The sequence below is a fragment of the Trachemys scripta genome, chromosome 4 (genome assembly GCF_013100865.1).
Source record: "Trachemys scripta elegans isolate TJP31775 chromosome 4, CAS_Tse_1.0, whole genome shotgun sequence".
In the NCBI taxonomy this organism is placed as follows: Eukaryota; Metazoa; Chordata; order Testudines; family Emydidae; genus Trachemys; species Trachemys scripta.
In genome coordinates, this window is record NC_048301.1 from 7,063,980 (window position 1) to 7,089,221 (window position 25,242).

Here is a 25,242-nt window from a genome sequence, read left to right on the forward strand (position 1 = left end):
GGAGCGTAAGGACTTGCACTCCTTTTGAGTTTAACATACACCATATAGCCAGTACAGCAGATGTGACCGTAATAAGTGGAGCACCCTTGAGTGGCTAGGATGAGATTTAGCTGACCACCAATGTGAAAACCAGCATGAAATCAGAGTGGAATCAAATTGCCATCTACTTTTCTATATTCTCCCTCGCCAGTGAGGGCCAAGACATCTATGTGTAAGAACATGTTCTTCCCACTATAATAATCAACTTGATCTTCCTGTTTAATGCTTCTATTAAATTATTATTTTTTATGATGCCAGTAGGTATTCAAAGTTTGGCACCACGCCATGGCAGAGAGAGGCTGAGTACAGAAGAAACAATACCCTGGTTTTATAGAAATGTTTGCATCCTGCAATGACATGAAATGAACTAACACAAAAGTATGCACGTTTCAATTTTGGTTTTGGAAAAATACTGTGGGGGAGGGATAGCTCAGTGGTTTAGCATTGGCCTGCTAAACCCAGGGTTGTGAGTTCAATCCTTGAGGGGGCCACTTAGGGATCTGGGGCAAAATCAGTACTTGGTCCTGCTAGTGAAGGCAGGGGGCTGAACTCGATGACCTTTCGGGGTCCCTTCCAGTTCTATGAGATAGGTATATCTCCACATATTATTTATTATTATTACTGAGGAGATTTTTTTGTTTGTGTTTTTTTCTTTAAGTGTGCCAATGGTAAAAGTCAAGTATCAGAGGGGTAGGAGTGTTAGTCTGGATCTGTAAAAAGCGACAGAATCCTGTGGCACCTTATAGACTAACAGACTTATTGGAGCATAAGCTTTTGTGGGTGACAATAGTAAAAGTGTCTCTCCAAGGTTTGCTATAAAAGAATGACACAGACACCCTCCATCAGGAAAAATAAACCAGCACCACAAAATGGGAAAAAGCACATTAGGGACTTACAATTTATCTCTGATGCTGTTCTTTCCGCTCTAGCATTCCTGTTTGTAGAGCGAATGGTGTGGCGAATAACAGAGTGAGGCTGTTAGAAACAGAAACATTACAATTCAGTTATAGTGCCTTCACCTTAGATCTCATACCATAATTAAAGGGAAAGAAGAGCTATTATAATGAGGGACACACTCTGTTTCCTACCCATGATACTTTTATTGCCTGCACACAAGCCCCTTGTACTTGACAGCAAGCTTAACCTCAACTCTGTGGCAAGGCCTCTTGGTTTCTACAGCACTGCTGTGCAGCAGAGTAGAATAATTTTTCAACCTCTCTCTGAAGTGAGAATCTACCTTTACAGAGTGAAAACAGGAGAAGATTTTTACACATCAGCTTTTCAAAACAGGAAAAATACAAATATGTTCTCACCTCAAAATCATCGTCATCAGTTTCACCGTAATGTGTATGGTTTTCAGGATTATTTACTTTGTCCAACAGCTCAACTGCTAGAGATCTCGAGAGACCGGGTTGTCCTACAAAACTATGCTAAAAATCACAAAAAAATAATATGTTACAGTAGGTTTAATAGGAGGCAGATATTTAACCCTGTATGTCTGGGCTTCAAAAGATTAGCCTTCTTGTTTTGCAAAACTTTATAACTGACACTCCTCAGAAAATCTTTTTAACGTCGCCTGAGCAAGTACGCCTCTAAAGCATGCATCTGTTTTGGCCTGATAGCATTATGCGTCACTTGCAATTAGAAATTAAGACCCTAGGTGTGCAAACATTGATGCATTTGCTTAACTTTATGCATGTAAGTAGTTCCATAGAGTTCAATGGGACTCTTTAGGTGAGTAGAATTAAGCATTCGAGTAAGTATTTTCTGAATCAAGGCCTAATTTTGCCCTATGGGGTGATTAATAACCAATCTATACAATTAATTCTATCAAACTGGGGCATACTGTTACAAAATGCCAGTCTTTGGACAATTAAAACTGGACTTATCTTGCAGTGTAGACAGGTATCTTTATAAAATCTTGCACCAAATAAAACTTTTGTATATTCCATGAGATTCCAATTTCACTTTTGCTGCGTTTGCACCATTAAGCACACTTGTACAATAAGAGTATGAAACATAGCCCTTTTGGTGCACTTCTTTCTCTGTGAAACAATAGATTTAGTGGTGACATTACAAGTTCTGACTTTTCTTTTTAGACACTTACAGTAAGGAGTCTTTCTGCAGTTGGTCTCTTCTTTGGATTTTTTGTAAGTGCTATTTTGACAAAATTATGGAATGTTGATGACCTTTACATAAAAAGACAAAGAAAAAATTGAATACTTAAAATCAAGTTAAGTTTTTCTGAAAAGGAAAAAATAATGGTCACTTTCAATGTAACTGCTATATAAATGGCAAAACATCTGCTGAATTAGAATCCTGCTCAAATATCCCAAGGCATTTCAGATTTATACCATTCTGCTGCTGAGTTAACTAGCGGGAGATTACTACTACTGTCCCTTTGGAAAAAGCAGTCAAAAGATCAGATTCCATTTGAAGTCTTATGGCACTAGATAACAGAAATAAAAATAATATAGTGAATTAGGTATACAGCAAACCCACAAAATCCAGGCCAGTCTGACACTCCACATTATCTCATGTCACCAGGAGGAAAATAAAATGCACAATGGTGTTAGATCAGGAGAAAGCATCAACCTCCCCTTTCAAATGCATGGCTGAGATTTTCAAAGCAGTTCAGATGATTTAACTACACCTCTTTCTTTTAAATTAATGCAAGATGTGAGGCTAAATCCCTTTGAAAGTCTCATCCTACAGTTTTTACTTGTCTTTCTTGCACATGTTTATTTTAACATATCTTTCAAGGGATATATCACCTGAATTTGATGATTTTCAGGGCACGTTGCAAAACTTATCCCTCAGGCATTTGGTAATAAGAAGGAATTGGAGTGGTGGAGGGCAGGGGGGGCTGATGATCTGCTTCTTGGAGGTAGGTTGTACTGAACTGTACTATTGCACATCGAGTTTTATTTGTGATGCGCTTTTAAGTTATGGCAAGAATGCCTAGAGTATATGGATAGGTACTCTTAGCATGTGCACAAATCACATAGGGGGTGGGGGGAGAGAGAGAAAGAGGTGCAAAGTGCAAAGTTTAGTGCAGAATGCAATTCACAGAAGGATATTTTTCCGAGTGATACACAATTTTAAGTATCTGCCCACAGCCATACTGGTAGAATCCCCCTCTCAAAGACTTAAGGAAAAAAGGACAGTTACTTGGTCACCAGCAGCATTCTAAGTACATAAATGGGATTAACTGCTTCACTACAGCGAGTCTTGATCACATGCACAGTGTTTGTCTAATTGCTAAATGTGTGTTCTGGAAGGAGATTTTTTTTCTCTCCAGATAGCAGCCCAGAGGGAGTTTTCCTTTTCCTCTGGACCAGCAGAGGAGGAGCAACAAACATTAATGTGGGCCTGGCCCACACAATCAGTTTCCTGCCATTGCAGAAGTGTGTGCACCCAGGTTGAGGGTATATGCTTATGAACTGTTGACATAAATAATCATTCACGTGATCTTTAAAATATGCATTGAACGAAGGGAGAAAAATTTTACTTGACTTACCATTTTGCTTTTTCCTTGAGCTTTGGAGGTTGAAAGTTACTTTTAGACATTAAAAACAAAGCCCTAAGATAAAGCAAACATAATATTATACAATATGAAAATAATTAATTTTATTCTAATATCTTGAGATTGAATAAAATACTGTACAGAGTAGTTCTATTACCCTACAAGAGACAATATGAGCTGATGAAAATCCAAATGAGTTCTGTAGTATGTAACATAAAAGATCTTGTAAGAGACAAAATAAAGCTGTTGATTTTTTTAATTATGGACAGTGTTTTTGAAATAAAATCTGTTTATTTTCATGGATAACCCTGCTAACTAGAGGGCTACCATAGACTGCGGGAACTAAAACACTTACAAAATGTTGTGTCCTTAAGAATCTGACTCTACATCTTTAAATCAAGCCTGGATGACTTTTACAAAAGGTGTGGTGCACTAAAACAGAAATTATGGGCTTGATGTAGAAATCCCTGGGAGAGGTTATGAGGTTATAAAGCCTGGGTTATGCAGGACAGACTAGACGATTGTAATGGTCTCTTATGGGCTATGATTTAAGAAAATGCTTGAAATGAGCGAGTTTCGTGATCAGCAGACCTCATTGGATGAAGGTCAAACATAGGTGGCTGAAGTTCTCCAAGTTCGATTGCTGTTATGCCAACTGCCCAGATATCACAGAGTTGGTTGTAACCGCCATTCTTTTCCACTGCTGCAACTTCTGGGGCCATCCTTTAAATGTAAAATCATCATTTGATTACACATTATACACCATCACTTCCATAGCATCTCCTTCGACCTGAGGATCTCAAATCTCTTTACATGATTACTGTGGAATTCATTTCAAGGCAAAGGGCCTACACAAAGAGTGTAAATGGGGCCTGATGTGATCCTCTGCGCTGGGACGAATTCCTTCCATTAAAAGAACAAAGACACAAGGGGTAAGTGTCTTGGCCAAAGTCATGAATTCTGTAGCAGAGCCAGGAATAGAACCCAAGTCTTGTGATACCCAGTCTAATCCTCTAACCGCAACACAATCTTTCTTCCCTCCGTCTGTTTTCTCTAACATGAATACATTATGCAATTTTTTGCCATTTCTAATACAATATGCAATTTAAAAAAATCTATAATTTAAGTGTTTTGTCTATATTCAGTCCTCATTATGGCTATTACGCTAATGAGGGATCTCTGTATTAAGGCAGTGCCTCAATTCAGTGCAGTTAAATTTGCATTTTTATACAACCCAAAAATTACGAAGTTGAAAATGTCTGGCATTTCAAAGCCTTAAATAGCAAAGACTGTTTTGAAACAAAAATAGCTGAAATGTGCTTCTTTTCACCATAATGTCCCCTGCGTGGGGGAAACCCAGATGCCCACATTTAGGTTTTGTCAGCAGAATTTGACTTAAATTAATGCTTATATCCAAGTATTGTAACACCTGCCTATATAAGCATGTGTCACTAATTGTGATCTTAGACAGCACTTTCAAATGCTTTGTCTTTGCTCTTAAAAAGTTTTTTTGTTCACCTTTAAGATATAAATATTATGTTTTTATATTGGTGAGAGGGAGAGGAATTTCAGCACCAGACCAAACTCCTACCATATATACGAATAACATTCAGCACTGTATTAGATTGGCAAAGGTGTCAGCCATGCTATTAGCATCACATGGTTGATGTTACAGTGATATTATAAAGCAACAAAATGACAACGTCATATCTTGCCCAAGCACATTACTAAAATCAGAAAGTTTAAATAATTATACTATGTCTGTAGTTAAAACATATCTGTATTTTAGAAGCTTTAGTTTAATTTGTAAATACTGACTTCACTTTGCATGTAGTCATTCTATGAATCAAAGCAATTTATTACCAGTAAGGGGTACCAATAAAAGATTTTCTCTTCGCAATGGTGGCTGTTATTTTTGCTGCTACACCAAAGTCAGCTGTAAAACAAAATTACATCATCATTACATTTCCTAGAGATTGAATGTTCAATGAAAAACCAACAACACTCTAGGAAGTTATTATAAATCAACAAAACACACACATTCCTAGGTAATAAAATTAAGATAATTGTTTACAATGTTAATCTCTCAGGTAAAGAAGAGCAGAAAATTCTAGCCGGAATTTTTTTTTTTGAATGTCTGGAAATTGAAAGTTAGGTTTCTTCAAACTGCCTTAAAATGGACCCTGTTTCGCCGCTTACCTCCACCGGTCTTATCACACCATAACTGAATCGTATCAGGACATAATATTATGTATTCTAATTAATATATACTGGGGGGGAGATAGAATGGCATTGTAGTTATGAGAGTGCTGTGTCAATGAGGAAATAACAGGGGAGATGTTTTGTTCGGATTGTTAGGACAAGAAGGACTCTCTGATGATAGCAGAGCTACATTGAACGCATGGTATTGCAGATAATCATCCTTTGTACCCAGAGCCAGTTTTGTTTTACTGTATTTACACTATAGTACCTAAAGAATTGTAGTCCACATTGTAGGCAAAGGATGCCTGGCCAGTTGATAGAAAATGGGTATCCATGTGTGATCAGAGTTAAAGTTGTTAATGGAAACTTAACTATGAGGTTTCAAGGCTTTCAATTAAAAAATATATATATATCGTGTCCTCCTAATACATTGCTTCTGCACATCCACAATGGAGAAGTGCAGTTAGCCATGTGGCCACATACATTTCTATATGCTTGCTTTACATATCCTGTTTAGTTAAATACAAGATAGGAGAAAGGAGTATTCATATCTCATACTCTGCTGATAGTTCTTGCCAGCGTGAACTGTTGTGTAGCTACGATGTAAGTGCAAAAGGTGTCTCACTGAAACAAAGCATCTGAATTGGTACCTTAACTTGCCACCTTTTGATTGGTTCAATTAAAAAACCCTCATTCAGTTTCTATTTACTAGTAAATTCAACTGAACTTACCTAATTTTATATCTCCATGGTCTGTTAGCAGAATATTTGCACCCTAAAACAAAACATGCAAAAATTAATATGCTAAAATAATATTTGGAACATTTTTCTGCATTACAAAGTATTAAATTAGTCCCTGAAGTTTTAAGTGACCTTACCTTAATATCTCTGTGCATTTTGCCCTTCATGTGCAAATAAGCAAGACCCTATAAGTCAAAAATAAATCTATAACTCAAGTTTGTCATGTTAACATACTACAAAACATAACATTTCAAATTGGATTTTTAACAGTTCAAACTCAATTTGTAGTTTTAATTAAAAACTGAAAAAATGAACATTGAGATTTTGAGAAAATGCATCCATCACTTCTGCTCCTCACCACTCCTGATTCCAACACCAACACATGTGCAGACTTTTTTCAACAAGTTATATATGTAGCATTTTTGTTATATTTTTAGCTTCAAAATGCACCTCAAGAGGCATAAGATTTATGACTGAAGCCAATAAAGTTTATTTACTTCTCAAGCCTAGAAAGCTTTCAGCCAAAGTTTGCAAGCCTGGGTGCCTAAATCCACATTTAGCTCATAAATAAAAGTGGACTTGTTTTCAGAGGTGCTTAATGCTGGAATCTATCACTGAAAGTCAAAACACGTTCTGCAACACCAATTCTTACTGCTAGCAAAATATTAGCTAAGAGGTTAGAACAGAATTGCCATATCGGATCAGTTCGTTGGCCCATTTAGTCTACAGTCTGCCTCTGGCAGTGACCAGTTCACCAATGTTTCATAGGAAGGTGAAAGTGTCTTCTATGGTTCCCTTACACAATTATATATGGATGTATAGAGCATGAATGGTAGAGTTCCTTCCTGACACAAAAATGTCATGATCAGCTTACGCAATGAAGCATGACGTTTCACTATCTATAGACTCATAGACTTTAAGGTCAGAAGGGACCTTTATGATCTTCTAGTCTGACCTCCTGCACAACGCGGGCCACAGAATCTCACCCACCCACTCCTGTAACAAACCCCTGACCTATGTCTGAGCCACTGAAGTCCTCAACTTGTGGTTTAAAGACTTCAAGGTACAGCGAACCCTCCAGCAAGTGACCCACGCTACTGAGGAAGGCGAAAACCCCCCCAAGGTCTCTGCCAATCTGCCCTGGAGGAAAATTCCTTCCCGATCCCAAATATGGCGATCAGCTAAACCTTGAGCATGTGGGCAAGACTCACCAGCCAATCTATGTTGTGTTGGCTTACATTTCTATAATTAATTATAATAAAATGAACCAGAATTTTAGCAGTCCAGCCATAGAATTTTTCCCTCTACAAAACATTTGAATTCACTGCCATAGATTGATAATACATCGCAAAATATTTCCTTTTATTGCTCAACTACTCACCCTCTCTTACTAGGAATTAGCTGTCTTCTGCAATGAGATTCAGAAATTTATCCTAAACAATGGCTGCATTGAACCACCACGTCAGTTGGACAGTGTATGAGAATAGCCAGGTCAATCTAAAGCCTCAAATCTCCAAAGACTTACACATGATGAAAATAATTGCATTGAAATCAATGGGACTACTCCTGGGGTTAAAGTTAAACATGACCGGGACTGGGGCTTAAAATTCTGATCCTGCTATACAGGCAGATTCTTATAGCTGTATAAATCCCTTTGTAGGATCAGGGAACTGATATGAAATGCTGCATTAAAATTATTTAATAAAGTATTTGTTGCACCACATTATTGTAATATCCTACTAATTTATAGTAATACTGGAAATATGAAAAACGAATTTGTTAACCCTAGCAAACTGGTCTCATTGAAGCTATATTCCCAGGTTTACAAATTTAAGTGACAGCACAGCACCTCCTTCTGAAATAGTTTATCTTCCACATCTTCCTCGTGTGTATCAAAAAGAGGCTTTGTTCTGTATCTACAGACGTACGGTACCTGTAAAGTTTCTCTGCATACATATGCAATTTGTAGCTCTGACAGTGGTCCTGTTACTGAAAACAGAAAGATAGAAACAAGTCTATGCACACTATACATACACCATTGTAAAACAGTCAACAGAATAGGGCAGTATCCAACCTGCAAAGCTCAAGGGACACTTTCAACTTAAAATATAGTTTATTTTTAAACAAAAACCAAGTTGAAAGCCATGTTTTTTGCTATTAAAACAAAAAAGGGCTACTACCAAACTTCTCCAATAAGAACAATGGAGGGAAACTGATAATAGTGAAACTGGGTGTACCCAAACCATCATCAAATGCACAAAGTAAAAGATGCTGAAAAAGAGAAGGAACATCTCCCATCTCTCTCAGATATAGTAGTCCTCTGTAATATTTGCAAAAAGAGGTAAACATTTGCCAGAGAACAGAGAATTAAAACATTTTTCAGACAAATGTGATTTTTAAGTTGATGACATCAGGGTAATAATATTGTTTGCACTCTTCATGGAGGTAAAAAGCAGCAGAGATAATTTCTGTTTGCCTTTTAAAATTAGAAATTTAGATCTTTTTACCCTGGATGACTGTGGCATCTGAAGATTGTTTAAAAACTTGCTTTCATCAACAGCTATTTATATTACACTAAATGACTGAGACATACATAGATGAAAGGATATCTTTGCTTAAAATTCAGAATTCCATCCCTTTAGTTAAGGTCTGAGAAAGCCCACAATCTGCTTTCCACGACCTCCAACAAGTCTTCCAGCAAAACCAGTGAAGACCAAAGCTAACATATATGAAGTAAAAAGCAAGCAGAATTGTTTAGAAAATACCTTTTTAGTCTTTATTCATCATAAAGGAGAACAAAATGACACCCCTTTTTGTCCTTTTAAGATCACATTCAGGGTTTTCCTAGCAAAATTAGCTTGCCCAGATTGTTCACTATATGTTTAGCCTACTTTTACAGGCCTAACTTGGAACCAAATAGTATATCTGCAATATGAGGACAGTGTTACTTTAAGAACTTTGATTTTTACATTCCATGACTTGAATGTTTCGATAAATGCAGTATTTGTTACTTAATTACTTCAATTATTAACATAACTTTTGGGGGGGTTATTTTGTTCATTTTTTCAAGGAAAGGGAATAAACTACCAATCCATGTTAACATTTAAAGAGGGCTTTGAAAGTCACATTTAAGTGAGATGAACTTCTGCAATGTGACTCAGAAATAGTCTCCAAGCCTATTAAGGGTAATAGGCATTGTGAGGTCACAAAAAGGGCGCGATTTCATTAGAAAATGTTAATTTCTCAGCAAATACCAACTAAACATGATCATTTTCCAGTCACCTGTAACTAACTTCTCTCTCCCAGGACTGACTTCTCAATAAGTACTGTTTACATGCAAGATCAAAGGATTTTCTTCATTCTTTTTTAGAGTTAAAGAGCAAAAATATCTCAAAGCCTTAGAGCTGAAAAAGTGTATTTTGTTCACTTCTCCAATAACTAAAAATAGCTAAAATATATTTTAAATTAGAAAACAAATAAACCCACAAGCTCCTCATCTCTACGTTCAAACCATGCACGAAAAATCTGAGTCCCCTAAAGAAGAATTTCTCAGAAAGCTGTGATCCTGTGAAGATGGGAAAATAGGCTTTACATTAACTAGCAGTTTAAGGGTTGTTCATTCAATACAATATGGAGAGATTTAGGTATCTATTTCCATTATTTTTAATAGGAATATGTACTCATCTCCTATTCATCACATTGGAAATATTCCTCCAAATACCTAGTTGCCAAAAAGGGCTCCATTTATTCCTATTTAGGATCTATCTACAGTAGAGGTACTTATTTATTTTGTAATGTTCAGTATAAAGCAACAGGTTCTGAACACAATATAATAGTCACCATGTTTATGAAAAGTTCTTGACCAGTTATGTAGAGACCTTAGCCAAAATGAAATAATTGTTCATTCGTAGCAAATGAAAAGTAAAATGCCAATGGATTGCCATTAAAATGACTCTCTATTGTTCTGTCATATTTTCTTTGTTTTCGACTTCGAAGAGATGCAAATAAATACCAAAGTAAGTTTCAAAATACCATGGTAAATGTCTTGAAGTGATCCACCTCCACAGTATTCCATGCAGATCCACAGCTTTTCACGGCTATTTTTAAAAAGTTAAACATAACTGTTAGCAGTTGACTGATCTCTATACAGCAGATGCAGTCAATAATTATCATGATTTTATTATTTAACTGCTAGTTATTTGTTATGTTTTCCATTTTCTTATACCCTGAGGAATTCTAAAGTGCTGATGTATCACAAAACCCAGATATACATTTTGCATGTGTTTTAATACATACAGAGCAGTCGAGTCAATATCAATTCTCACTTAGTGTGAAACACCTTACGTGTCAGATTCACTGACAAATTACTCTGTTGATCAGAACTGTAATATAACTGCCATAACCATGACCTTTTCTCCAAAATAAAGTTCGTGTAAAAATACAACTGAGGCATACATTCTATTAACTGAGATAAAATGATCTGGATATGCTATGCTATGCTAGTTTCAATGCTCAAAAGTGTGTTCCTCATAGATTCCACACCTCAGTTTTTCAAAGAAGTATTGGCTTAAGGATTTAGCCATAAGTCCAATTAAAATCAATTTGAGTGGCACCTTTCACTTTGAAAATGTAACTCCCCAAGCAATTTGGAGACAAGATCTCCTAGAACTGTGTAGCTAGGATAAGAACCCAAATGTGGAAAGTGATGATATATATTCCCACAGAGCCCACTGATAGACTGCAGAACTGCAGAGAAATGGAAAATATTCTCCAACTTTTTGTACAGTATTTAATGTGTATACCTGAAAACACAGCCAGCTGGCCTCACCTCTTCTCTCTCTTCAATATTTCACAGCTGTCACACCACAGCCATGAAATCTGATTGTTACCAACAATTCAGATTTAGAATATTTACAAATCACAGCTACCCACCTATACTTTTGTAACAGCAGTACCTTTAAATAAAATACCAAGAAGCATAATTCTTTGGGTAAGTAACTAGCCTTTTTTATTTTAAAAGTTACTAGAATTTCAAATCTCCGCACCAACTTGGTAGGAAACCAAAACTCCCAAAACATCAGGCTATGAGGCTGGTTGCATTGCAACAGTCTCCAGGGAGAAGGCTTCTGGCTAGCAGAGATGGTGAATACTAGTCATTTTAAAAGGCAACTAGGAATCAAGGGACCAAATGAGAGGGGGACTGAGGCGTGAGGATAAAGGTGGCACTCCCTGGAAAGGAAGAGTTGTAGAAATGCACACAATTAAACAGGACTTACTTGAGATAGCTTCCAAAGTAGGCTACAATGTTGCAGTGTTTACATTCTTTAACCATATAGATTTCTTGCTGTATCAATGAAAAATCATCTCCTGAAAAACAAGAGATGGCACGGTCACGCCAACAACATACATAAAACACAGACCTACATAGAAATCAGGGAAGTGGGCACATAGTGACCAAGAGCTTGAAAAGCTCTGAAAACACGCACATAATTATGAAACCCCAAGCCACTGTATTTTGACAGCTGCTGACCCTGTTTGAGAATTTCCAACACAGCATCCTATTCAATATCAGTGATCCACATATGTCCTTCTTTTCACTTTCCAATCTTTTTTACATGGTTTGCATGACACCAAAAGGTTTCTTGAAGACCAGTGGAGAAGAGCTGGCTTGGCAGTCTAGAGGTAGCCTGCAATATGATCAGTTCACTCACTAGCCAGAGTACTCCCAGTGCTTGCTGGCAAGACAGTACTCAGAGGGATGGGAACATCATACAATGCTTTTCAGCAGCTCCTTTGGCTACTTTTGGAAGGGGACTAACTGGTTCTGTAGGGGGTTGTTCTAACTCTTCATTTGCAGGGATGGGGGAGGGTGGGTCTATAGTACCAGTGATTCAAGAGCCCTGAAGGCGGAAGGAAATGGTCACCCCCCTGAGAGCAGACACCACAAAAACTATTTTTAAAAATTCCATTTCCAATTAATTCTGGGGGACAGCATATCGCCAGCACAGCACTCTCCGTCACTGATGACCAAGAGAGGAGGCCAGAGTCAGAGTCTCAAACTCTGATCTCCTTGCTACAGATGCATTTTAAAATGATGGATCATAGTGGTTATGCAAGTAAAATTAGCCATCCTAAGCAATGTCTGTCTTGAACGCATTGTAATTAAAAAACACTTATTGAGGTTGTTCGCTACCCTTGATATTTCCACCATTTAAATATAAAGGGATGCTAAAAGAAATTTGTCCCATAATTTTAATTTTATAAAAAGGGTTTTTTTTAAAAAAACAAACAAACAACTAGGAAACAATAGAACTGTTTGTTTAATACTAGGTCATTCCGATGAACAATAATTTTAAAACAAACATTCCCCTGTAGAATTTAGAACCCAAACATTACAGCGCTAAGGCTCAGATCCTCAATCAATGGGAGTTAAACACTTAAATCCCTTTGAAGGTCTGGGCCCAAGAACCTGAAACTGAGTGTAAACAAACGTTAGACAGGTTGGTTTGATTTTCAGCCTCCAAGCGCAGAAACTTAAAAACTAAATTAGAAGCGAGAATCTCAAAAATCCAAGGTGTTATTAGCAAGATGGGGAGGAAGAGGTGAAGAAGCAGCTAATTTATAGCATAGGATTTCACAACACCCCTTTAAAATAAGCCAGAAATACCGATCTACGTCATGGATTCACTTAAGATGTTCTTTTTAGATAAGAGGCATGAAGACGAGACATTCAAAACGTCAATTCTTCCCAATGTGAGAATTTACAGTAATAAATCTTCACAGGTTTAGATCAGTTATGCCAACTTCCACTCCAAAGAAATTATAACCCTCTGCAAACAGGTTCCAAATGGAAAAGCCGAGTGAAACAGTAGACAGGTTACAGGCACGTAATTACATTTAAGAAAATATTGTTTCTAAATGAGTATTAATAGTGGTCCCCGGGTATATTATGTAAACTTTTTGTGCCTTACTGCAATCTAAAATGTTGACACTAGAAATTAATAACATCAATTTGTCTCCTCTCCCCTCCCCTCTCCCAAACAAAACAAGCCCTATAGTCCGTCTCTAGGTTGCTCTGCTCACAGATTTTGTTCAACAATAGCATATCATGATATCTGCAGGAAGGCCTTGGTCCAGCTCCAATTAAGTCAATGAGAATCCTTCCATTTACTTCAACAGAGGTTGGATCAGACACTAAATGATGGGGCACCAACATTACTATAGTCACTTTCTTGCAATGGAAACCAGGAAAAGAGGGCACAAAGGGGGCTGGTGATGGTGCTTAAGGAAGAGTGTGATTGGGGGCCTAATTTTGGAATGTACATTTTAAATGCATGTTCTGCAGCCAGATGCTTCTTTGGCAACAGATGAAATTTAAATGCCAAGACAAAACTACATTAAGATGGAGTCAGGGTTGAGAGCACATATCCATAACAAGGGTAAAAAGCATTACAGGTATGTTGCAATCATCCCATAGCCTTGCAGTACAAACCCAGAAAATGAAGAGTTACACTTACAAGAACTACGAGAAGTTCTTGTGGCACCTTAGATACTAACACATTTATTTGGGCATAAGCTTTCGTGGGCTAAAACTCACTTCATCAGATGCATGGAGTGGAAAAACAAGAACTGCATAGTTAAGGTACCCAAACAACCTTAACTCTGCCCTGTAGCGACATCATGTAACAACAATGACGATGATGAAGGTATCTGTACCCAGAGTTTAGATAAAGACAATTAAAAAAAAAAAAAGACATCAGGGTATTTTTTCTTTGCTCTTCCATGGTGTCACTACATGCAGAGTTAAGGCTTCAGCCAAGAGCAACAGCAAAAATACCAACCCTGAAGAGGAAGGTTCTTTGAAGGGGTTTTAAGACACCACCAGGGGTATTTCCTAACGACTGAGACAAGAGACAGGTATCCTCTGAAGAATGCAAGCAAATGAGAAACCTTCAAATACAACTGGCCAGTTCAAATAAGAGCTATCCCAAAAGAAAAGCTCTCTGAGATCAGAGTGTTTGGACTCCCCTCTCATCTCTCCTATACGCTGAACCTAAGCAAGAATACTTAGCAAACGTATTGAGTGAGGCCCACATGGCTATTGATCAAACGAACACTGATATAGCCAGTCAGGTCATAGTAATCCGAAATGTAGCTAGACAGCTATTTAGACATAGTCCTACTGTTAACAGCATTAAAAATAAAATAATAAATAATATATGGAGATATACCTATCTCATAGAACTGGAAGGGACCCTGAAAGGTCATCGAGTCCAGCCCCCTACCTTCACTAGCAGGACCAAGTACTGATTTTGCCCCAGATCCCTAAGTGGCCCCCCTCAAGTCACAACCCTGGGTTTAGCAGGCCAATGCTCAAACCACTGAGCTATCCCTCCCCCAAGGAAGAGGTGTGAGGTGAAACAAGAGGTGGAGAAGGCTGTCTAATAGCCTTAGTGTGCTTCAAGTAAAACCACAAGAACTTCTGAATGTTGAGTATACGGAGAAGGGCCTCACTGGGGTGGACAAGCAGGCATGGAAAAAACATTAGCAGCACAGTGGGCTCCTAGAAAGGTGGAGCTCAAAACATCACCTTAGAGGAGACTCTTCGAGGTGCCTGAAGCCGAGCACCTGAGATAGCCATTCTTTTTTGTTTATACATTGCAAGCTAAATAAATATAATAAAGCAGTTTCTATAAACCAGATGATCAGGTTCTGCACACTTTTTGTACTGTACAGGGGCGTTCCCCTATGATCATACTGAATTTTGGCATGAATTCATGCACCTGCCTAAAACTATTACTGTGAACAGAGGAATTTTGGGTTTGAGTCAGGTGGATTAATTCACTCCAGTGTCTGTGACAAATTTCCTACAGGAAACTGTTAAAACACTTATGTATAACAGACTGGAGCATTTCAAAATTCATGTCATTTTAAAAGAAGGTCAACATCAAATCCAAAAGAGTAAGTTTGAAGGAAGAAATCAGCACCAGGAAGGCATTATCTTTCGCTAGATAACAATGTCTGCAGTGTTGTTGTAGCCCTGTTGGTTCCAGGATATGAGAGAGACAAAGTGCTGAGATATCATCTTTTACTGGGCCAACTTCTGTTGGTGAAAGAGACAAGCTTTCACATCCACAGAACTTTTCCTCAGATTGTGGAGCTTGAAAGTTTCTCTGTCACCGACAGAAGTTGGTCCAATAAAAGACATTACCTCACCCACAGTGTCTCTATAGATAACAATATCAGTTCTCCAGCTGTTTGCATCACATCAAATGATGCCAAATCCCTTGTTAACAGAAATGTCTTCACATCAGAGGTCATCACTAAGTACTGTCTATTCATGAACAGACACTTGAATATACATGGCACTTTTATTTCAAAGAGATGATCAAACAAGGTCCCAACCCTAAACACCTCACAATCATAGGTAGCAGCCTGAGTTGCCCTTACAGAGACCTTGCCTAGCAAAGAGGGTTTTAGAAGGGATCCAAAGGCTGAGGTAGGAGGTGCTTGCTGGATGTTGAGAGAGATTGTCCTGAGTGTAGTGGACAATGAGAAAGGAAGTGTGAAGAATAGAGCAGTCGGGAAAGAAACCTGATGGAGTACAGGGAGGCTAAAGAGAGGTCAGATATGTACATAGGCGAGGAGTTATGTAGAACTTTAAAGGGAGGAGGAGGTGGAATTTCAAAAGAAATAAGGGAATTAGTGCATAAGGGAGGAAAGCGGAAAAGCTGCTAGAATAGTGGAAGAGCAAGAGGCTCTAGGTGGCAGTATCTTGGACAGACTTTGAAGAGGAAAAGATGGGGAGGCCAAGATGAACTATTCCTTAAGCTCGTACTGGAATGAAGTGAAGGAAATTAACAATACGGCGTGACAATAATACTTGCTCTCAACGTTTCATTTGAAGGAAGACAGCAAGTGAAAATAAGAACTTAATTTTAAGCAAAGTAGCTGATGACAATATATCCTTGCAAAACAATTTACTTCTGGTTTAGTCATCAGAGACCACTTCGTGCTAAACAACATGTTATCGGAAAAATGTACTTTCGTCTACTCATATGTTTGCAATTATAGGTTATGCCGCATGCTGAGCAAAAAGCCGGTTTGGGGAGTTGTTGTAAATCATGCAAGCAGCATGGTGACTCACTGAAGCTTGCTAACATTATGTAATTGTATCTGTACAGTTAAACATACAGCATACAGAAGAGCAGTCACAATATAAAGTACTTTCCCCAGATCACAATTGGTGGTTGAACCTGCTCCATTTGGCTCAACGATCTGCTCTTCTCCCTGCCAACTGTGCTACAGAATAGACTATTTAAATCTGTGGCCATACCACCTTGTGCTGCGATCCCATCCAAAACTCACAAGCTAGGCAAGTCAGGGCCTGGTAATTTAAGTCACACAGTGTTTGGATGGTTTCAGAGTAGCAGCCGTGTTAGTCTGTATCCGCAAAAAGAACAAGAATCACTCAGGCCCATCTGCACTAGAGAATGGTTCCAGTCGCAATTAAAGTTTTAGAATTAGCCTAACTAGCCAGTATTAGTTCTCACCAGCCATCCTAGATCTGGTGTTGGTCCATCTTGGATCCACATACACAGAGCACACACCTCTTTGGAGTAGGGGCATAATGTCTATGGTTGACAGGGTATATTCACTCTTGATCACATTTTCATTTGTTCCACTGCCCTGCTATGAAGGGCACCATCCTGTGTAAGGAGCCACACATGCACCCCGGGAAGCCAGGGATTCACCCGCACCCTTGCAGCCCGTCCTGGACTGACTCTGGGTCACTTTGTTTATCTTTCAGAGATTCCCCCTGGGACAAATAGATAGTTATTGTTTTAATAAAATGGGATCTGCACGATCTCAGTGTGGGGGGAGAGAGAGAGAGAGAGAGAGAGAGAGAGAGTGTGGCATGGACAGAGCTGAGAAGAGCCACAGCAGCTCTTGGGCCTGCATGTAATTGAGAGGAAAGGGGTTTGCCAAAGACATCACTCCAGAGTTGGGCAGGAGCACTGGGAGACCAAAATGCACCCTGCCAGCTAGTCTGCCAGCACTCCTGATCTACACTAGCACTGCAAGCTACACGAGTTAGGAAGCCATATTAGACTTGCTGGCAGAGGAGTAACGAATGCTACAAAGCATGCCTTCAGATCAGAAGCAGCAACACACAAACTTGCTGCATAACACCCATGAGGCAAATAACGTTATCTATTTTGCCACAGGACGTCATTGTAGACGGGGCTTCAAAGGTGCTGGAAGAAGTGGCATTTGCAGAACCATTGTGCCAGCATCAAACTCAAGGCAGTGAAATGCAAGTGAGCAGTTTGCACCATTTGCAGCCATTAAAGATCTCTCTTGTGTTTTATCAGCGATGGGGTCCCCTGGCTAAATTCCAGCTCAGGAAACGACTAACGACTTGAACTGTGCCATTTTTTCAAGTGTTTGTATTTGAACAATTAGAGCTCCCAGAAAAAGGAGGAAAAGTGTCTTGGGATAAGTTGTTATAACAATTCCTCTCAGTGTGCAAACTCCACAGCAAAGCTGCCCAAGGTACAATATCCAGATCTCACTAAACCCCTAGAGAAATTTACAGAGATCTCCCCATCCCATTCAATATTAGAAAGAAAAAAAATCATTCCAAACCCAATGTGTGAATCCAATCAGGGGTCCGATCTGTGCCGATGACTGATGTAGGTTTCACAATGTGCAGATTTTTATTTTAAAGTGGAATTTAGTGCTTTGATCTCCCCTTCCAGAGATATGTGCAGGTATCTGGCTTCTGATTGAAACCACGTTGCTTGTCATCTAAGCTGACATAAAATCTATTCAGAACCGATTATTACAGCAGCTTTAACTTTTGCTCTGTGTAGCTCGAAAGCTTGTCTCTCCCACCATCAGAAGTTGGTCCAATAAAAGATACCACCTCATCCATCTTGTCTCTCTAATATCCGGGGGCCGACACAGCCATAACAATGCTGCATATATCACCCCCTTGGACAGGTCTAGCTTTCCAGAACCCCAGTGCTGTGCCCAAGGTTCCCTTATGGGCCCTCTAATGTCTAGGAGATTTGTGGGATCACCTTGTGCCTCTCACTCCTCTGTAAGGCACCTGGACGCTGGTCCTGGCTAGAGGATGGGTGGAGTAGAATGAGACTCTTCCCAAGGGATAAAGTCAAGCTGTGGTTGTTGTTGATGGGGGAGGAGGTTGTCTTTGGCCTACTGGCCTCCATCTTAGAGTTCCTTCAGAGCGGTCAGACACATGATCCCTCTGAGATGTGCTGATGCCTGTCAACCCTTCCCCCGGGCTGTTAGTGAGCAGCCTGCCACCCCCGCTCAGTGGGATTACTAGAAGGAACTGCATGAGGCAGTCAGTTTGAGTGGCTTCAGGAACTCTGCCCAGGGAAGCATCAGTGGGTGGGAGGCTCTGGGAGTACAACACAATTAGTCTCACCTCAAACCACTGGATCCCATTACTTCCCTCCCTCCTCCATATGCATTCAGGCCCCTGAACCTGGCACATCCATGGAACAGCGGACACATCCCCCCAGTCTGCCTTCTTCCCAAGTCTCATGCTTTCCATTCTGTTTTCTGAACTGTCTCATGCCCAACTTTCCTCCCAGTTTCATCTTGTCCTCAATCACTTCCCACACTGGCTGCCTTCTTGATTTCATTAATTCTGTACAAGTCTGTGATGGGGTGTATTCGGCCTCTGCAACTCCCTGCTGGGCCCCAAGGTTCTCCAATCCCCCCCCCCCCCCCCACGCACCAAGAAGCGGCGAGCTGAGAGGAAAAGAGCAGCAAAGGTGGGTTCTCCAATTTTACCTAAAGAAGAGACTCCAGAGCAACCATTTTGGAAACCATAGACCCAATCCTCCAAGGGCTAGAGAGGCTAGCAACAGCCAATCAGGCCCTGCCAGTCCAGATAAAAGGAACTGCCTGGCCTTAGAAGGTCACTTCCCACCTGGAATGACAGAGGTGAGGAAGGACACTCCTCTTTGGGCAAAGGGACCTGAGGGACAGCCAGAGTTTGTTTTCTGGCTGCGTTTTTCATAGCTGAGATTGCAGGGAGAGAACCTAAGAACCTTAGCACTGAAATAATGGTGAACCTACAGGGCCCAGGTAGGAAGAAGCTCAGGGAAGACGCAGCAATGAACTGAATCAAGCACTACATGGCTGCTGTTTATAGGATCCTTGGGCTGGAGCCGATATTAGTGGTGGGTCCGGACTCCCCTCCTAGCCACACACAAAGTGGCATAAACCCCAAGAAGGGGATGGAGCTTATTTGGGAGCCTGAACAAAGGGCTGAATTTAAGTGGCCCAGAGCCAGGGCTGAAGACCCTAGTGAGAGCAAATAGACTGTTAACTGACTCTTTAAGACCCTGGAAGGGTGTCATTCAGGCTTTGTGACTCGGCTGGAGGGCCATGCCGCTCAGGACCCACCATGGTCAGCCAGCAGCTTGCAGGAGGCATTGTGGCGAGAGGAGGACTGCAATACCACTCCCAGCCACAATGAGGCACTCAAGAGGTGAGTGCCCCTTCACACAGTCAGTAAAAGGTTAAGCTGAGAAAGGAAAACATAACCTAGACACGTTAGCTATCTGACATAAGAACAGTTAATTGTGAGAACACAGTAGAAAGATGCATAATATGTAATAATCAAACAAATAAAATGACACCAGATTTCAAGAAATACGTTTCAGAGCACTTGGTATTTTTATTGCACTACTTTAAATAAAACAGTGCATTACCGCATGCCTTCTGCATCATAAATAGCAATTAAAAACACTGTGTTGCTTCTGTTTTGCCTTCTGTATATCCTGAAGACAGGCTGGTTTGTTCAAAAGCTGTTTGAATTTGGTGCTCATGAAGCTGAAGGTTACTGTCACAGAGATTAAGGCCAGAAGGGAGCACTAGATCACCTTATCTGACCTCCTGTATATCACACCCCACCAACCCCACCCAGCGCCCTAAACTAACCCAACTACATAAATGAGACCAAAGTATTACAGCCCACAGGAGACTAGGCCACTATGGGCCATAGGCAGAGAATAGGCAGGACTGAGGGGTATCGGTGCTTGAGGCCTCCACATGGCAGGGAAATGGTTATACCCAGATAATCCTGGCAAGTAACCCACACCCACACGCTGCAGGGAAGGTGACAAAACCCACAAGACCACTGCCTGTCTGACCTGGGGGAGAATTCCTTCCCGACCCCATCTATCGCCATCAGTTAGACCCCTGCCTATGCAAGGAAGAATGAGCCAGCCAAGCCCTCAAGAGAGAGAGAGAATGCTCAGTGCCAGTTCAGAGTCCTGGCCCACCCTGACAATGAACCATCTCCAACCATATCAATCAACTTGCTTACACTACACCTTACTCTAAGATGCGGTCTCTCTCAAACAACCCCAGTGTGCCCCTAAAACTGCCCTGAAACATCCCATTCCAGTTCTGGGTATGTCGTAAGCGAAGAATGATCTATCATGTCAAATTGCATAGTGGTCTCATTTAGTAAAATGATATCAACCAGGGTTAGAATGGGACCAGACTAAGAGTCAGCATTTGAATCCAGGTGTCAGAAGTGAAAGGCTACAGGGCCAACACCATACCACTTCATAGCTCATGAAGTCTTTTTTAAAAAAAAAGAACATGGTCACACACTAAGGACCAGATTCTTAAGTCCAGCGAGGTTGCACTCAGCACAAGGTGGTCGTGGAGAGTCAAAGGTAACTTAAAGCCATTTTCATATGCCTCCAATCTTGGGGGCTGCTAGGGCCAGTTCAGCCACATGTTAAGTTAAAGTAGGCTGAGAGTTGCTCCTACTTACCCCAGCTGGTAACGGCCCCCTAGGGGCCACTACACAGCTAGGGATTGCCAGAGTATACAATGGTCGTCCCAACAATATCTCCCCACCCTCTTTCAATCCCCAACATATTCCTTATTAAGGCAGCTTTCCAGCTTCTACGTACTGCAGAATGGCCCAAAGAGGCCAGAACAGTGGTTGAGGATCTGGCTGTAATAGTTCAACAGATGTGATCAAATATTAAAATGAAAGTAAGTGACTTCAGAATGTGGATCACAAAGTGCAGAAACTAATATTGTGAACAAAACACCCTGTTCTGAATTTATGAAAACCAAACACCACACATGTGGACAGTTATTTGCTATGGCATTAAAATCTCTGAACTTCCAACTTCAATCAACATAGTACAAGATACATCAATAGTCCAACTTAAAATACAATAACTAGCTTCTTTTGCCCCAAACAGAATATTTCTACAAGAAAAATAAAGACATCAGACCAATTCTCCCTAAACCAAATGAAAACTAGCAACTAGATACTTCAGTAAATTTGTAAAGGGGTTTATTTAGAGCATTACAAACATATTTCAAATATTACCAGTGTTTTTATTTAATGGTACAGCAGTATTTGCGATGTAGATTCCCATTAAATTCAAAAGTAATTTTTACTGTATTTTCCTAAAGAGAAGGCTCTGCAGAGAAGAATCATACTGATAAATAATTGTCCTTCTGCATCTACTATTCCATCAGTTCATCTGCTAAATCCATACAAGGAAGTGGATTTTGTGTTTCACATAGTTTTGGCTTCTGCGCAGGTCTCTTGAAAATACTGAGTACAGTTAGAATTAGTTTCTGAAATCAAGCTGGCTCTCAAGTTATGTGAAGCATTTGAACTCAGTGGATGTTGGGAAATGTCACTAGCGTGCCAGAATATTTTTGGCTAAATGCTCTCCAAAGTCTGTGCCAAAAGAAGTGAAAAACACTGTCTAGTCCGATTTTATTAGTACTGTCTAAGTAACAGGGTTAGCTGAGCTAGCACACTGCACAGAAGTTCAAACAAATTCAGGACTGAAGCCTTCTAAATGGGGGGGGGGGGATGGGGGTAGTTTCCTTTGTTTAGAGGAAGGGGACAAGCAGGTGGAAGAAGAGATTTAACAATTTTTTTGCAACCTTGGTTTTATTTCCATGTTTCTTTTGCCTACTAATCCAATTATTACCATTAGAGTGGTAATGGGAACAAAACACAAACCATTCCCATCCTAAAATTAAGCAGTTTCTTTCTCTGGGTTGTCTTCTCCATGGGTCCCATACAACACTGAGAATTTCTCAGCTACCACCTGATTTTGGGCAGCCTTTTTTCACCTCTGATTCAGTGCACATGGCTGGAAGTTAAAGCTAGACAAATTCAGACTGGAAATAAGGCATACATTTAACTGTGAGAGTAATTAACTATTGGAACAGTTTACCCACGGTCGCGGTGGATTCTCCATTGCTAACCATTTTTCAATCAAAATTGGATGTTTTTCTAAAAGATCTGCTTGGGAAGTTCTCTGTCCTGTGTGATACATGAGGTCAGATTAGATGATCACAGTGGTCCCTTATGGCCTTGGATTCTATGAATATATGAATCACTTGCCCCATCATTCTTTGTTTTCCTCAGTTGCTTCCTCTCCTCTGAGGTCCCCTATTATGGTGACCATCCCTCTCAGCTGAAAAGGACTGTACAGAACTCAAAATTAGCCAAGCTCCTTCATTTCTCTAGTGACAGCAACATTCAGAATCTTTAACAGCATATTATCAATCTCATCTCTAGCTGTGTCCTCTGGTCTAAATGCAAAGACTTAGCCCCCTACCTCAACCACCAAATGTTCCATTCTGCCTGCTTAGATACTCAAATGTCTTCAACGCTGTACTGAAGACAGCATATTTGCTACACTCTGGGTTTGGGTTAAAAGGAGTTGTATTCTCTGCAAGAGCTCCAAGATTAATTGGTAAAGTTTCTCGCATTGACCTGATGCCAGGGCGGGCAGTACTACAGCCTGACTACTGTTTAATCTGAAACACCCCAATATATTGGACAACATCCATTCAAAACTTTCAAAATAAGTCAAAACTTTATATAAATACAAAATCTCCCCCAGAGCCAATGCAGAGATTTTTTTACAAGATGAGAGTGATATGTTGAGACAGCCACGTCTACCTGCAAGGATGTGAGCTGCTGCATTCTAACTAGACTGCATCATTGAGGCCATGTGAGCAAACACTCCAGAGAATAAAGAAATACTGTAATTCAGCCTTAAAAATAATACCCCCACAAGGTCTTCACCAGCAGTCTGTGCAAGCATCTCCGAAGAAGGAACTCATGCTAGCAATGGTTTGTAGTTATCTAAAAAACTGGAAAAGTGGTCACTTGCCTGAGGCAAGTCAGGCTAGCAGTACAGCGAAATTTACAAAGCTATAATCACCATTGCTAATTACAGTAGTGCTCTACTGTAGCAGCAGTGAAATGGGTCACATGGTATGTTTCACTCTGCTACTCAAAGTGAAGAGCACAGCAGGGACAATCTCTAGCTTCTGAAGGGTCTTTCCCTCCCCACACCTCCCTCTACCAGCAGAGGATTAAGTCCCTGCCTCTGCTCACAGCTTTCCAAGCAGCACATAAAAACATACAAGCGTCTGGTCTATTTCTTGTGGATCAGGAGCAGAAACCTAGGGGCTTAAGGGGGCCAGTTTTACTGCATTCATCATAGGCTGAATCCACCCCTCTTCTCCATAAAAAAAAACCATTGCCCTGTCCTGTCTTTGGGCCAAGCACTTTGGTCTTTAACTCTCCCACTACAGGCTGGCAGGACCTGTTGGGGCTCATCTACTCTCTGCAGTAAGTGCTGACGCCCCCAGTTGAGGTTACGATTTAGGGTACATCAGCTGAGGGTATGGGAAGAAAGATTTAGTGCCTCTCGATGTATGATCTAAAAGAAAACGTGGGTGGATAAAGCTGACCAGAATCTATGTATAAACTAATTTTGACTCTGTTTTCCTCTCCTTTAACATCACATAATTAGAAAGAGCCCTCGCTGCATTTTATATGTGTAAACAAGAACTTCCTATTTTGCCAATGAACAATTGCTAGTAGCAGCAGCACATAACTAGAGGCCCCAACTGAGATCAAGCCTCCATTGTGCTGGGCTCTGTATAGACACCAAGTACGAGACAATCCCTGTGCCAAAGAGCTTACAGTCTGAACAGAGAAATCAGAAAGAGTTAAGAGGACAAGAGACACAGAAAGGTGAAGTGACTTGTCCCAAGTGATACAGCAAGACAGAAACAAAACTGGGAAAGGATCCAGGTGTCCTGGGTCCCAGTTCTCTACCTCTCCAATATCTAAGCAGGTAATTAGCTCTAGTTTGGGATAAATAGGCTCCAAGAGTGTGACTACCAGAATTAAGGTGTTTATCTAACATGATGCAGGGGCTGTCAGGGCCACCGCCACTGGAATAGGAAGTTCTAATCATCCAAACCTAGTCAGACATGCGCTGGGCTGGATTTGCAGAAGACTCAGATTTTAAGGTCAGAAGGGACATAAAAACGGCCAGACTGGGTCAGACCAAAAGTCCATCTAGCCCAGTATCTTGTCTTCTGACAGTCACCAATGCCAGGTGTCCCAGAGGGAATGAACAGAACAGGTAATCATCAAGTGATCCATCCCCTGTCGCCCCAATCCCAGCTTCTGGCAAACAGAGGCTAGGGACACCATCCCTGCCCATCCTGGCTAATAGCCACTGATGGACCTATCCTCCATGAATTTATCTAGTTCTTTTTTAAACCCTGTTATAGTCTTGGCCTTCACAACATCCTCTGACAAGGAGTTCCACAGGTTGACTGTGCATTGTGTGAAGAAACGCCATCATGACCATCTAGCCTGACCTCCAA

General features: G+C 40.4%; 1 protein-coding gene across 1 annotated transcript in view; it reads right to left on the bottom strand.

The window, feature by feature from the left end:
- The window catches only part of MAP4K5 (mitogen-activated protein kinase kinase kinase kinase 5), a gene marked incomplete at its 5' end in the record, with an annotated part of 80,889 nt that overhangs the window by 30,584 nt on the left and 25,063 nt on the right, over nt 1-25,242 (bottom strand). Inside the window, 11 exon segments of the mRNA XM_034767959.1 lie at nt 936-1,014; nt 1,353-1,469; nt 2,147-2,228; nt 3,560-3,622; nt 4,157-4,288; nt 5,429-5,501; nt 6,499-6,541; nt 6,645-6,692; nt 8,441-8,496; nt 10,540-10,604; nt 11,784-11,874. Of these exon segments, the coding sequence (XP_034623850.1) occupies nt 936-1,014; nt 1,353-1,469; nt 2,147-2,228; nt 3,560-3,622; nt 4,157-4,288; nt 5,429-5,501; nt 6,499-6,541; nt 6,645-6,692; nt 8,441-8,496; nt 10,540-10,604; nt 11,784-11,874 (849 nt within the window).